General features: G+C 54.6%; 2 protein-coding genes across 2 annotated transcripts; both read right to left on the bottom strand.

Moving 5' to 3' along the window:
* Window positions 1-1,223: 1,223 nt before the first annotated feature.
* On the bottom strand, window positions 1,224-5,044 carry LOC118247183 (cytoskeleton-associated protein 5-like). The gene is given in 2 exon segments (XM_035544957.1): window positions 1,224-1,336; window positions 1,339-5,044. Coding segments are annotated over 2 exon segments (3,819 nt in total).
* A 5,172-nt stretch (window positions 5,045-10,216) lies between these two features.
* On the bottom strand, window positions 10,217-11,619 carry SST (somatostatin). The gene is made up of 2 exons (XM_035545013.1): window positions 11,482-11,619; window positions 10,217-10,611 (listed from the first exon to the last, which is right to left on the bottom strand). Exons 1-2 carry the CDS (start codon window positions 11,617-11,619, stop codon window positions 10,399-10,401), a joined length of 351 nt encoding a protein of 116 aa, XP_035400906.1. The 3' UTR covers window positions 10,217-10,398.
* Between the last annotated feature and the right edge of the window lie 3,537 nt (window positions 11,620-15,156).

The following is a 15,156-nucleotide window of genomic DNA, read 5'->3' as shown; positions in this document are numbered from 1 at the left end:
TGTGTGGTAGGACCCATCCTTTAAGCATTATGTCCCCAGCAGGATCATGCTCCTCTGTCTTCAAGGGACTCTCTAAAAATGTAAAATTTCCCTGGCAGAAGGCAGGATTTCCTGGCAGGCTGGGCTACCTGTGCTGGAAGTAACTCCTGCCCAGAGCTGTTGAACAAAGCACATTTGCAGTCCTTGCTCTCTTTCTTAGCACCACCTGAACCAATGCAACTGTTGGGCAAAATCCCAAATGAGCAGCTAAGCCCATGCTGGACCACAACACCCCATTGCATGCTGTTCTCTGCCAGGGGCAAGGAGATGCAAGCATGAATACCTCGTAGATCATTGTCCTGATGTTCGGAGCACTCCTGGTTGCTGCTGGAGGCTGTACTGATGGGTAAGTGCTGCGAATATGCAAGAGACCACTTGCTCCTATAGGACTCTGGGTGCTTCTGCTGCTGCAGTTATCTCCTATCACTCACAGTATCTGCGGCACAGGGACTGCCATGGACCCCCTTGTGCAGGTTGTCCAGGTAGGGTCAGCATCCTGACTGGTTCTGAGCCCTGTGCCCTGGAGGGATTTGTGCATGCTGGGTTCAGTTTTGCCCTCTCCCAGACTCAGTTTTGCTACGAAGACTGAGCTCTGCAAACAGGCAAGTCCTGCAGAACTACCCTGCTTCTGAAAAACAGCAGCAGAGACATCAACCAGAAACTCAGACTAGCTCCTGGGCTTTGCAAGCCCGGGAAACCAGATCCCAGATAACTCTCCTGGCATTCATGCTCGAGTTGTTTCTTTATTGGTTATACGATTCACGCCATCTGCCCGTTGATGGGTGCCCAGAAGAGTGCCAGCTAGCTCTGAGAATGGTGACTAAACACCCACCTTGGCTGCAGGTCCTGCTCCTATTTCTGCTGTTGTTTCTTCGTGCCCTCAGGGACCTCATTGCTGTGCAGCCCTGGAACGGAGGGAGAAGCGTGACACGAGCCCCTCGGTGGGGAGCCTGCCATGGGCGGCGGGTTTTCCAGGCGGCAGGGTGCCGTCACTGCCTTCCCCCCAGGGGTCCCTCCTGGGATCCCCGTTGGTCCAAGGGAGCTGCTTCTGCCTCTGGGGACATGCCCAGAAGGGGTGGAGGAAGATGTTCTCTGGTATTTTGCTCTGTTCTGATGATGGCCAGGCTTTGATTCAAATAGCTCTGCAAGAAGAGGGAGAGGTTTACCATGAAAGACTCCAACTTTCACTTAAAACATTTTTTCTCACATTCTTATAATTCCTCTAGACCCTCCCTCAAACTCTCCTAGGAACAAATATTCTGGAAGATGCTGGAAGGCATTGCCTGTTTTGCTTTGCAACCCTACCAGCTGTCCAGGGGACCTCTCCCCATGCCCCTATAGCTGTTTTATTTGACCCTGCCCTGGCAGCAGGACTGACCGTCCTTCGGAGGTAAGCTTCCACCTCGGAGCCAGCTGCATCCTCGATCAGGGAGAGGTGGTCTAGGATCCTCACCCCCTTCAGCTTGCACAAAGTGTGCAGCAGAGTTTTCAGGGTCCGCAGGGGGAGCTCGTTCGTGCACCGCCTCAGTTTCTCCTTTGGGATTGACTTCAGGAGGGTGTTGACATCCAGCAGGATTTTGTCCAGGTTGATGGTGCTGATGGTGCTGGGGAGAAGACGCGTAGTTCTCCAGAGGCATTTGGCCAGCAGGTCAGAAAACTTATCTGGGCTGCCCTTGGCACTCAGGCTGCCTTGGAGCAGCTTGAGCAAGGCACAGAAGATCCTCGTCTGGTCAGATTTTTCTAGGATCCTTCTCATGAGGACATTAATGGACTGTATAAGCTTCTGGTCTTCCTCTTGGTCCCCCTCCAGGAATTCTAGCATTAAGGTAAGGAGGTTGTGCATTACATCCTTCAGCACCTCCATCGAGGCCTCCTGAGCCAGTTTCTTCTCCTGGAAGAGAAACATCATGGCCTGGATGACACCTTTGCATCTCAGGATGATTTGGTCCTTCCCCCATTTCTCATCAGATTCCTTTTGCTTCTGGAACAATTTAAGTGGTTGGAAGCTGGCTACGAGGAACTCATTAACGTGCCCAGCCATGGCTTCTGCTTTGTTGTTCTGCCTCAGGATCTTCTCAATTTCTTCCACTGCCTGAATGCTGGTGTCAGAATCGCTGTTTCTAATGTCACAAATAAGGGAATTAATAGTACGGGTGATGATATAACACGTGTCATCAGTGTCTGAGGAGGCGGGCAAGGTCTGGAATTCAGGGATCGTTTCTAGCCGAATGACATCCCTCAGTTTTAAGCGCCTGTATTTTCTGGAGACCAGCCTGCCCTCGTGCTGTCCTATACGTGGAGGCAGAGACCAAGGAGCCTCAACCACATTATTCAAATTTCCTCCTTCAGAGCTGGCGGGCTCTGGCTTTGAGGGTGCACCTCCTGCCTGCTGGCAGATGCCTTCAGAGCCAGTGTTTGAATCCTGTTGAGGCTTTTCACAAAGATGTTTTGCTTGGGACACTCGTGGCCTGCCAGGTTCCTGCTCTGCAGTTTGTCCCAGCACCCGCATATATTCTTCAGGGAGATCCCCAACAATTCTGAGTACAATTTCCCCATGAGTTTTGCGAGCTGTGACCATGATGTTTAGAGCAGCGTTATGAATAGCTCTGTCTTTGTCTCCGAGGAAGGCGGCTATCTTCTTTAAGGCTTTGCTAGGGCTGGGCTCACACACTTCCAGGCCATACACCTCGAGCAGATAACCCATCTCCACCAGGCATCCTGCCTGCTGCTTGGTGTTCTGGAACCTGATGCCTTCCATGAGGAAGCTGAACACCTTCTTAGCTGGGTACACCAGGCACATGCTCTTCAGGACAGTGTGCACCAATTTACAAATGACTTTCCTTGGCTCCCCCATCTTCAGGACCAGGTATGGAAGGAAGGAAAGGGCCTCATTCTCCGTCAGCTGGTACTTTTCTTGGATCAGCAAAGTTAGCAGCAGGTTGAGGTACTCCAGGCTCTTGATAAGCACCCACATGTTGGAGTCAAAGAAACACAGGGTAAGCCATTTCAGGATCAGGTCCAGGCAGCTGATGACTCCTTCCTTCTCTGTCTCCAGGTGCCTGATCATCACGGCCAAGGCTTTGATTTGGTGCAGGAAGCTGGGGTGGAACAGTTCCACCTGGAAGCTCCTGGACACGCAGCTGCTCATCTGGGCCTTCAGCTGCTCGATGTACCTTTTGTTGGGAGCAGTGAAGTTCCACTGCAGCACTTTCCTGCCTTTCTCGTCCCTCAGTCTTTGCTCTTTCCCCCTGGGAACAACAATGAAGATGGGTACGGGTTTGTCCCCATCCTTCAGCGTGGGCTTTGCCTGTGCTTTCCCCTTGGCTGCACCCATGTCTTTCATGCCTTCCTCTCCTGACGTGGGTTCCTTGGGACCCTGCTTCAGCTCTCTGCTGGGTTTGGGTGCTGGCTCTTCAGCTGACACTTGTGAAGACAAGGCTGTTGCTGCAGGTGGTGTGGTTGGAACAGAGGGCAAAGCGGCAGTGATGTTGTCTGTAGGCTGCCCAGAAAGTGACTCGACAGAAGCAGTGGTTTGAGCTGACAGACTGGCATTGGCATTCTCCAGGATTGCAAGTACGTGGTCCCTTGCACCTGCCTTCAGCTCGCTGGTGGCCTCAGCCATCTTCTCAAAGCCAAGGTGCATGATGAAGAAGGGCAGGGCTGCCTGCGAGGCCGTGAGCACGTCCCGGTTGCTGTCCCGTAGGCAGGAGAAGAGGAGCGGCACGCAGCGGAGCAGGTCCGAGGGAGCTGACCGCAGGGTGGGCAGCTCTTCGGCCAGCCACCGCACCAGCTCCTGCTTCTGGAAGGGCATTCCTTCTCCCAGCTCTCCTGAAATGTCCTGCCCACCCAGCCACTGCGATATGTTGAGCTGTGCAGCCCAGGCATTCACGGCAGCCAGGGCAGCCGCTCTCGTGCTGCTCTTGCTGTCCCTGAACAGAGTGATGAGGGGAAGGCCCAAGTCCTTCATGTGCTGTGTTACATTGGAGCCCATGGCTGCGGACAGGTGCTGGAGGACCCTCAGGGCCATCTGTACCAGGCTGGGGTTCGGGTCATGGAGACAAGCCCTCAGGGCTCTTGGGAGCTCTCCTATGTTTGGCTGGATGTGTTTGGCATCCCGGAGGATGCAGGCGACCTCTTCCAGGCCCTCCTTCTGCATGTTCCAATCCTCCTCCTGCAGCTTGGACAGCAGCTCTGGTGTGATCTTGTCACTAATGTCTATGGCTCCTGTTCTTCTGTGATCCCCCGAGTCCTCCTGGGTCCCATCACCCAGGCCTGGTTTGGGGTTGGCACGACTGGGAGCTGGTGGGACCTGCCCGTGCACCTTCTCCAGCTCAGCATCTATCTGGGGGAGAAGGGGCAGCTTTTCACTCTCCATCAGCTCTCTGAGCGAGTCTCCCACGTACAGGTAAATAACCCCCAGCAAAGTGATGGCCGATCTCTGCACGCGGGGCTGAGCAGCAGCAAGAGCAATCCTCAGGGTATTTATTAGTGTCTTGGCCTCCATGCCAGCAAAGCCAAATTCCAGAATTGCCTTTGACAGCCAGTCCAAGATCTTGGTCTGGATCCTGGAGTTATTCTGTGAGAAGGCCAATGCCATAGCTGTCTGTGCTGTCCATGGCAATGAGCATGCCTCTGCTATAGCTGTCAAGGCTCCTTGGGCACTGGTGCTGCACAGCACATCTCCCACCATTTCCACCACGCTTTCTAGGACAATTTGAGCCGATGTCCTGGAGAAGTCCCCTTCCTGGGCTAGCAGAGTGATTGTGTGGAGTTTCTTCTGCATCACCTGGAGCTTTGTCTCCTTGCACCCCCGTGACAGCAGTCTCACCAGGGCTTGGCACGGTATCTCGCTTTTCTTCATCTCCCTGATAGTCTTCTGCAGGGTCTCCATGCTGGAAATCCGTTCTTTCCAGGCGTTGCTTTCCAAATGCTGAATGCAGGTTTCGGGAAGCACCGCTGCCACCTTTTCCTTGCACTCTTCCTCCGAGAGCTCTGGTTCACACATGTTGCTTGAGCCCACCCTTCCCATTTGGTGTTGGGCTCTGTCCTTCCAGGGCTGGCCAGGTTTCCTTCCAAGCACCCTAAACGAGGAGCAAGAGGGCAGCGCGGGCTGTCCTTTCCAATGGAGAGGTGCAGATGTTATGGCGGCACCTTTGGGCCCCTCCTGGCAGGGTGCATGGAGCCCACAAACCGCCTGCCACGAGTGCTGGCCATTGTGAGGTCGGAGCCACCCACGGGGAGCCACAGCCCTGTGGCAGGGTCCCAGTGCCACCACTGTCACCAGCAGCGACCGTTCCTCCTGCAGGTGGGTCCGAGCCACTGGGTGAAGGCATCGGTGCAGGCAGCAGCACCTCCAGCCCTCGTTGCCTCCAGCGGTGGTTTATTCAGGCTGTGGAAGATGCAGCCTGGAGGCAGGGACTGCCACGCATTGTGCCACCACAGCCGTCTGGTCCCCTGAGCCTGTAACTGGACATAACCCTTCCTCCCTCTGCCCACACGGTTCCTGCCGAGACTGTGAGGCTGTCGACAGCTGAGTGAGTAAGGAGTAGTTTGGGATGCTGAACAACAACAAAATTGCCAGGGGAAAGAAGATTTTCACTGAACCAATTTTTTAAAGGTTTTCTTTAGAACAAAACCCACCACTTTTAACCGTAGATAGCACAGTTCACTTTTATGCTATTTAACTTTCTTCCAGCCTGTTACAAGTTGACACCTTTTGCATGAGAAATGCCCTGTAGAAATGAAAAACAGGCACTCAGCCGTGGGCAAAAATCTCCGGCAGTGCAGCAGCACTGCCTGCATCCTCAGAGGAAAGTGAGGATCCTCCAGGGAAAACTCTTTGCAGGAGCCCTGCACCCATCTCCACTGCTTGGACAGTCCCTGGCATGGAGGAGAGCTGTGCGGAGTGTCTGCCCTCACGGACAAGGATGCACAGACCACAAATAGGACAATCTGTGCTCTTTGGCTCTCTCTGCTGGCTGCAGTGCACCCCACTCGTGGGATTGTGCTCCTCATGGGGTCCCCCAACATCGCACCCTCCAGGGAAGAGGCTGGTGTCGGGAGCAGAGCAGCAGGGACAGAAGTCCCGTGTTGGAGCCTCTGGAAGAATCACACACCACAATGAGCACTAGAAGTCAAATAGGGAAGGAAAGATGCGGCAGTGAGGTTTCCCTGAAAAGCCTTGCAAATGCAACAGCTGATTTCCAGGAAGATCCTTCTCTTCCCTAAGCCTCCAGCTGGAGGGACAGATTTTCCTTGAAGGCAAAACCCAGAGCTGTGCAAGGGAGCAAGTGCTGGGAGGGATTCACCAACTCTGCTCAGTGCCAGGGGAACAGAGGTTAACAAGTGCTGAGGGATGGGCACAGGAGGGCTGGGAGCATCTCTCTGGGGCCAGCTTTGTCGGGGCTGGAGGCTGGAGTGTTTCCTCCCATCAGCAGAGCACGGCAGCCTGCCTGCAGCTGCGAGGGATTGGGATGCAGGCAGCAGGGAGCAGCAGCACTGATGCTCTGGGAGGTGAGCAGGGCTAAGTCCCTCTCCTTCTGCCCCAGCAGTGAGCAAAGCCTGGATCTGAGTGCAGCATTTCATGCTTTCTCAGGGAATCTCTCTATAAGAGATACTGGGGACCTTTGTGAAACCTCATTTTGTTAATCGAGTGGCTTTTGGTTCCACCCAGGTGGGTTTCTTTTTTCGGTGATGCTGGAAACATCAGGTCATGGCACAAACTGGCATGTGTACTGTACATATGAGAAAAAAATGCACTTGCTGATTTTTTTTGAGAGCTTGTTAATTTTTGGGGTTCTGCCAGGCATTTTCAGGGTAAGTCTCCCAAGATCGGGATCCAGACTGCTGAGGTACTCACAGCATCTGGCCAAACAGCTCTTTTGGGTATGCTATTAGGTGTTAACAAATGCGACAAATTATTCACTAATAAAACAAAGGAGAAAAAAAATGCTCAGTGTAAGTGAATTTTACTGCATTATTCTAGTGAGGAGCTGTCAAAGAGTCAGAAGGTGTTCTGAGGAGAGAGAGTACAGTCTGTTCCTTTATCATAATAGCTTTTATTGCCTAGGTATAGTTTCTCACCCCGGTCAATAAGCATCCTGCTGCTTTGTTTTCAGAGCATTAGGGCTCGGTTACAGCAGCAAATGCTTCTTTCCAGTCGCCTGGTGCTGACCCATCCAGGGGCTGGGGGCTGCTCCAGTGCTCCCCAGAGGTGCTGGGGTTTTGGCAGGATAGAGGGGAAAAAGATTCCCATGGTGAGAGCAGGGGCCTGGGAATAGGGGATGCTCCTGGTGCGTGCAGATCGGAGCAATGATGAGTCTGCCGTGATGCCTGCTGGGAGCTACAGGGGCAGATTAAATGCAAAAACACCGTGGAACCTCGTACAGGCTGTTCTGGGTGAAGGACAGTTGTGCCCAGGGGTCTGGGCTCTTTGTCATTTCTGCAGAGCCAAAAAGAGCAAGCCGATGCCAGAGCGGCCCCAGGCTATGAAGTCTGGATCCCAGAAGCATTTCTCGTGCACCGCAGCTAGAATTGCTTCGAGCTATCTGTCACCAACGAGCCCTCTGGGACAAGGAAGACTTGGCCTTTCTAACAGTTTGTGCATCACATAACAAATACCCTGGCCTGCTTGCTAGAGCCAATGACCCTTCCTGGCATCGTTACTTGGAGAGGTTGCTGCTGGGGATGGCTGAGCAGCAAATCGCTGGCTTCCCATCAGGGCATCTGTGCTTCCAGGCCTCATACAATCTTTTCTGGTTTTCATTAAAAGCAGCTCTTTGGACAGCAGTTTCAAGCCCTTTTATGTGGCTCCTCATGGACGTTTCCATGCAGTGCCTCATGAATCACCAGCTGAAGGCACCTGCCAGGGTGGGCATTGCTCTGGGTCTGCCCGTGCCACCGAGTGCACGAGGAGAGGTGAATCAACCAGTGTGGGTCATCGCGGCCCCCGGCCCTCCCCAGGTTGATGTAGGGGCTGCTCCTCCTTGGAACCTCGGCTCTGAGCTGCTGAGAACCTCACTGGAAAACCTCTCTCAAAGCCTCTCCCTTCCCCTTTGGCAGCTCAGGCCCATGGAGCTGACCGCACCGCGTGCTCTCGCCCCACATCCAGCCCAGCACGAGCCTTCCCAGGCCAGGACGCTGTGCCGTGGTTGTGTGGCCAGGGATTACATACAGCCATTTAATCTCTTTAGCCCATAATTCCCACCCATCAAAGAGAAGCAATAAATCTTTCTCTGTCTTTGTAGTCTCTGTAGCTCAGCAGGGCAAGTCCATCTCTGGCATCGTGTTTGCACGGCTCCCAGTCCCTGGGATTGCTGGTGCTGCCGCGGTGCAACTACACAGAGTGATGTTGTGTTTAATGCCCTGGGAGCCACCTCCCCAGCCTCCAGGAGCTCCTGAGCTGCCTGAAGGAGCAGGTTTTTCTGTCTGCCTTCGAGCAGAGGGCACTCACACATGCCTCTACCAGTACGTCTTCATTAAGCCTCGCAGAAGCTGCCGCGCCGTGCCGCCAGCTGCACTGCCGTGACGGGCTGGTGTAGCATGTGAATCACTTCGTCTCGATCCCTGCCTGTGCCTGTGGATCATCCATATTCCTACTTGTGACGGGTTTCACTCCTGCAATTGGCAGGATTAAACTCCCTTCAAAAGAACTGCCTGAGCATAGTGACCAAGAGGAAAAACCTCAGGCGAGGAGCGCTCTATTTATAGCCCATGAAGGATAGACTCGGTGCATAAGAATATTCAAGCCCCCGGCACCTCCACCCCCCTCTCTGTTCCTATAGCTGCTGTCTTACAGCTGTCTTGGCACTGAAGAATTGGCGGCTTTTTCAAAGCTGACGGGACCCTCAGTCAGGAGAGGAGCAAAGGGACAGGGGTGGGGAGATCTCAGCTTTGCTAAGTCCCCCAAAATCTGCTCCCTAAAGGACATCCAGCAGCAGAGGAATAAGACGTGATGTAGGACTGGTGCTCTCCCCTCGGTCTGCATCCACACTTTCCAAGGGGGGTCCTATTCTCACCCTATCTGCTTTCAGGGCAGCAAAATGATCTGCATTGCTTGCACTTCCCACATCTCTTTAAGGAGGCTCCCCCAGGGCTGCCCCCCTTTGCTCCCTCCCAGGGGTGAGTTAATGTTGCACCCCGCTCAGCTGCACTGGAGACAAAGAACAACAACCCCATTTCTCACCTTTGGATACGATGTCTGCAAAATATTTGCTACTTTTGCTCCCGAATGATGAATTTCTGATCAAAGTGACATTTGTGCCCCACGTCTCCAGCTCGCCGACGATGGCATGTCAGAAAGCAGCATGGCTGGGAGGAGAAGAGGTTCTGGAAAAGCACAAAGAGTTTATCTTCCATTGAGAAAACTGTTTCTTTTTCTCCGTGACATCTCCTACCCAGCTGACACTTTTAATAATGTTGTTAATGATGATGTAGTGGGTAGAAAAGCTGCTGTAGTGGGTTTACTAGATGGAGAGATGCTGATGGCATGGGGTTAGCACCTTGCCTTTACAAGGATGCAACCCCCCCTGCGCAGTGGAACAAAGGAGAACTTTCTGAAGGAGTCTCAGAAGCGGTGGATGTTGCAAGGAATAAAATACACCAGGTAAGAAAACATTTCAGTGTTTGTGAGTGAGAAGGAATAAGGCATGCTGGGGGTAAACCTGTACTGTGAACCTCTTTTTTGATACCCACAGCTTCCAACACACAGCTGTGATTTCCAGCAATGTCACTGGAGCTGGGTGTAAATCCTCTAGCCCGACTTGTGTCGGTGCTGTGCCAGCACCGACACAAGTCGGTGCCAGTGCTGTGCAAGTGCCAGTGCTGTGGATTTGACTCAATCCCATTTACAGGGATTCGAGGTCTAAAATACTGCGGTGTCCCTAGGTCCCTTAGAAAAACAGCAAAAATTTTTACTTAAAGAAATCGTGTGTTGTGTATGTGTGCATGTGGGGGCTGTACTGCCATTTGCTGTCATTGCCCTGAGACAGGCAGCATTTCCAAGACAAGCAGGCTGAGAGAGGTGACTTAGGTTTCCTCAGTGACCAGCAAGTCTCAGCATCACTGTTTGAAACATAAACTTTATTGCAATGAAGGATTAAAAATAGTACATCTGAAAGAGTCGCAGAGTGCATGTCATTAAGGAACTAGTCAGAAATCACAACTCAAGCAAATCGTGTACAATTGGAACAGAAAGTTTTATTAAAACAACTTGAAATCGAACTCAGATTTTCCTCGTGTGTTTCATTTCACCATAACCGTGTATTTACAGTCTTCGCCTCTTGCGGTGAAGGTTCTGCTCGGGGCGGGGGGCTAGGAAGAAGGCAGGGATGGATGGGGAGGAGAGGTGGGTTTCAAAAGCTAACAGGATGTGAAAGTTTTCCAGAAGAAGTTCTTGCAGCCCGCTTTGCGTTCCCGGGGCGCCAGAGCGGGGTTTGAGTTAGCCGAGCGCTCCAGCTCCAGTCTCACTTCGTCCTGCTCGGCCCCTCGGGACAAGTCCTCAGACTCCAGGGCTTCATTTTCTGTCTGGCTGGGCTCTGAGAGCAGTTCTGCCAAAAAGTACTTGGCCAGTTCCTTGGGGAGAAGGGAGAGAAAGAGGGAGAGAGCACGATTACTCTTCGGCTACTGGAGGCTCGCTGCACTGCGCCCAGGACAGCGGCACAGCTCCGGAGTAGACGGGGAGCTGCATCTCCCCAACGTCTCAGCCCAACCAGCAGCTGCCTTCCAGCAGCAGTGGCTACAAAATAAAGCAGAGCAGGAGAGCACTGACATCTACCCGGTGTGCTGAAGGGATCGCTGGGCAGGGAAGGAGCTCACCCGAGCATCACCCTGCCACCCCGTCCCTCCCAGGTGGTCTCAGCGAGGATGCTGAGAGGCTGCTGCTGAAGCAGCACAGGGCAGGTTTTGGGGAAAGCAGCTGGGCTGGGGCACCCTCTCACTGGGTTCTCTTTCCTCTCATCCCTCTGAGCCCTGGCTGCCCCGTTGCATGGCAGAGGACATCTTCCTGCTGCATCGAGGCAGCTGCCTTGGTTCTGCACCCCGGAGAAGCCTCGGGGAGCTTCTCCAGGGGCTCTGCCCTCTGTGCGGGCAGCGGCCGCTCCCTGTCCCCCAGCAGGCTGGGCTGGGGGGGGGGTCTCCCCATCCTGCCCCAGCCATCCAGCTGCCATGGCCCATCTCTGGTGGGGAACCAGGGGTCCGTAGGGGAACTGGGGGCTGCAGCAAGCGGCCTGGGGTCTGGAGCGGGGACAACAGGGAGGTCTGCTGAGGAACAGGGGAAAGGCACTGAGGGTACCGGGGTGTGCAGCGGGGAAGCGGAGGGGTCTGCGTTGGGGAAAGTAGGGGTCTGCCAGGGCGACGGAGGGGAACAGGGGAGAGGAAGCAGGAGGAGAAGCGGGGCCGTCGGGGTCTCCAGCGGGGTGCCCGCCCCGTCGGGGGGGCTCTCACCTGCTTCCCGGCGGCGGCAGCCAGGGATTTCTGCAGGAACTGCCGGAGCCGCGGGTCCGAGGGGGCGGCCGAGACGGTGCCGAGGGCCAGGGCGATGGAGAGCAGGGCCAGGGCGCAGTGGAGGCGGCACGACAGCATCTCGCCGGCGGGGCGGGCGCGGGCAGGAGGCGGCGGGGAAGCGCTGGCGGCTCCGCTGCGGCTCGGCTCCGGCGTTGGGGATCTCCTCGCCTCCCGCCGCCTTTATAAACCCTTCTCCTGACGTCAAGGCGGGGGCGCCCCCCTCGCCCCACGCCGCCGGGGGTGGGTCCCTGCCCGGGCTTGGGGGGGTGGGGGTGAGCCGCGGCCGGGGATGCTCCGCTCTGCCCGGGGCTGGCCAGGCGACCACGGCGCTCCCCCCCCCCGCGTTGTACTCCCCCCCTCAGTGCTTTCCGGCTGCCCCCCGCCTCCTTTTCTCCCCAAACCGCCGTCCGTCCGGGTCCTCGACGCTGCTCGTCCGTTGTCTCCTCCCCGAGCCTCAAGCATCCCCCCGGGGGGCGGTGGGGGACCCCCCGGCTGTGCGCCCCAGCGGGCAAAGCCCCTGGCCCCAGCGGGGCTGCCCGCCCCGTCGGGTAAAAAAAAGGCTGTAGAGTGGGGGAAAGTGCAAACCTTCCCCCAAAAAGCGGCTTAGCAGCAGGGACCAGGGGGTGCTGAGCTGTCTCCGGGGGCAATTTCTGCCTCCCCGGCTCTGCAGCATCTCTGCAGCTCAGGAAAGTGGGGACCAGCCGGTGCCTTGGTCGTGTGTGTCCCCCCGGTCCTGAGCTCAATGGTGCTGGTCCCATGGGGGACGTGCCCATCATTGGGATAACCAGTCTCCCCATCTCTCCCAGCCTGTCCCCACGGCTGGCCGGTGCCCACACGGATGGATCCCTCCATGCCAAGGGACTCCCCAGCCCTCTGCCAGCAGCAGGAGCAGATGGAGCTCTGCTACCACCCCATTGTGTGGTGTCAGGGGCCCTCTCCTCCTTTTCCCAGCTGGGGGAAGTCAAAGGCTTGTGGGAACAAGGCTGCTGCTGCTCAGAGGTCTCCAGAAATCTCCAGAAGGACTCTTTCAGTTCGTGTTGAATTAACGCCCACCCAGCACGCTCCCAGACTGACTGTTGCTGAGGCTGGACTAGAAGTGAGGAGGGTGTACCGAGGTGTTCCTGCTCTGCTTTACAACCCAGCAAGAGGAATTAGTGCTGGGTGCTGGTTCCCAACCGGGCAGACCTCCGGGCTGAGCAGGCGCTGCCCTCCCTGCACGATGCACCCCTTTCTCTGTGTGGGTATCTGCAGCCATGTCACATTCATCCACTGCCTCCTCCCCAAATCATGGTGCAAATGAATGCAACAGGGTTAATTTTGACCCAAGCGGAACACCCTCACTCCCCTTGGGGATCCAGGTTTTCATGGTGTCCATGCATACTATGGCTCTGCCAGCCACATGGGGACAAAATTTGGAAGACGAGGTTGGCTCAGGCTCCTTCATTCTCCTGCACTGGGGGCAAGAAGCCGTACCCCTGCCTGGGGATGCTGGAGGGATTGTAGGGGTGTCCTCTGGCAGTAGGAGAAACATTACTGCATGGAAACATCTTGGATTTGGCCCACTGAGCTTTAGACACCTACCTGACAAAAGCAGGGCAGTGGTCTTTTGCTGTCTCTGGTCCTGTGCCCCACCAGGAGATGACTTGGCCCCAGAGCAACCTAAGGAAGGCTCTGAGGCCCACCCTGGTTCTTTAATCCCTCACTGGATTCAGCTGACGTTGGGTGGAGGCAGGACCAGTGCCAGGGTGCTGGTGGGGAAGTTCTCCTAGGAGAAACTTGCCTATTTCAATGGAGTAAAACTGAGTTCCTATTAGATCTGAGCCTTGCTCTGGATCAAATTTTGAAAGGACCAAAATATTCTTGGTGCTCTTGGGAAGAATTTGGGGGAACCACTCTGATGTTCTCCAGCCAAAAAGTTTTGGGATCCCATTTCAAATAACATCTAAAAGAAAAATATGATTTAACTGAAGATGAAAATATGTGCTTTGGTTCAGAAAACCCTCTTGTGCTGACCTGAAGGAAACCAGCAGAGAGGGGGTGGAGAAGGTGGGGGGTCCACCTGCCCCCTGCCCTCTGCCTCTTTGTGGTGTCTCCTGCCGTGCCCCCGGCGCAGGGCAGACCGTCAGACATCCTCAGGACGCTGGCGCAGGCACGGAGGGGCGAGCAAGGTGCAGATCCATTCACCACTTCCCCCTCCCCCGGCTCCTCCGGGGGATCAGTGTGCTCAGAATTTTTTCCCTCATTCCCCAGCCGGATAAATCCGTCATCCGTCCGCTCGGCTGTGGCGAGGGCGATTCTGTTCCTTCCTCTCTGCCGCAGCGCTGCAGGGCATGTGGCTTTGCAGACGATTGAATTGCATTGAATTCCTGGGACTGCTTCCTTACCCCCAGCTCTCCTCCTGTTTGCTCCACGAATCCAGAGCAGTCCAGCAGTGCCCGGACTGTGTGCACAGGCTGCGCGCTCAGTGCTGCGCCAGCGAAGCGTGCCCTCTGCTGTCACTGTGCTTGCAGGACCGCTCTCCTCGCACCTCGTCACCCCAGCTGCCACCAACCCTTCCGTGAACAGAACAGCCTTGCCACATATCACTACCTTGACAGCAGGGAAAAAAAAAAAAAAAAAGAAGAAATTATTATATTGCAGCACTCAGCCGTGCTGTAGTGCCGAGCTGCGGTCCACGAGCCAGGGCTGTGAAATTCCTCATCATGAAATTCCTCTGGAAAAGCAGCCTGAGCTATAGGTACAGATGAGTGAATAAGAATAGTCATCTGTGCCTGGGAGATAATGAGAAACAAGAGCTAAATAAAGGGGGGAAACTGATGCCAGCTGGTGCTTTGTGTCCCTGGGACGGGCTGTGCAGGGGGCAGTGGTGTCGGGATGCCATATGGACTTGCAACAGCCCTTTGCAGGATGCTGGGGACAGACCCAGCTGTGTAGCAAGTGGCAGGCTGCCTTCTGCTTCTCACAGGGATGGGCAACATGCAAGGTCAAGAAATTCTCTTACTCCCTCATGTGGGGAAAAAAAAAAAAGAGTCTTTAAGAAATAGAGTTGAGATAAAATGCCTCTGTGCCTGGGTACGAGTATGAACTGAGATCATGTTTTATTGCTTGTCTGTGCACACCATTTCTGGTGATGGTCTCCAGGCCTCAGTGTGCTAGGTCACGTCCCTGTGCACTGACCGCAATTCCCTTGCTGCGGGTGTCACGCAGAGCTCGTGGCTTTTAGCCCAGGAAGGGCCACGCTCACCACGAAGGTAGGCTGAGAGGGCTGGGGGGGATGCTTGTGCTGAGAGGTCTCTGGATAAAAAGCAGTTTCTGTAGTAGGATTTGGGTGCAAACCCATAAGAACTGGAGTCTCCCAGTTGCCTGGATAGTTTTTTATTTCTCAATGATCAGCACAAGGCAAGAGATGATGGATACAGATGATGGGTGAGCACATGCAAATATGAAATAATAGAGGCTCTGGTTAATAAAATAGAGGTTTTATTGATTTATTTGATGTATTATTTTTATTAGTTTTTATTTTTAAATGTATTTTTAATTCTCATCTCTATCTTTATTCATTTATTCCCGCAGCTCGGTTATTGCCGGGATCCTTCCCAAACTCCATCCTCGCCC

Source organism: Cygnus atratus, chromosome 9 (assembly GCF_013377495.2).
Source record: "Cygnus atratus isolate AKBS03 ecotype Queensland, Australia chromosome 9, CAtr_DNAZoo_HiC_assembly, whole genome shotgun sequence".
NCBI lineage: Eukaryota > Metazoa > Chordata > Aves > Anseriformes > Anatidae > Cygnus > Cygnus atratus.
This window is presented reverse-complemented; position numbering and strand designations above follow the sequence as displayed.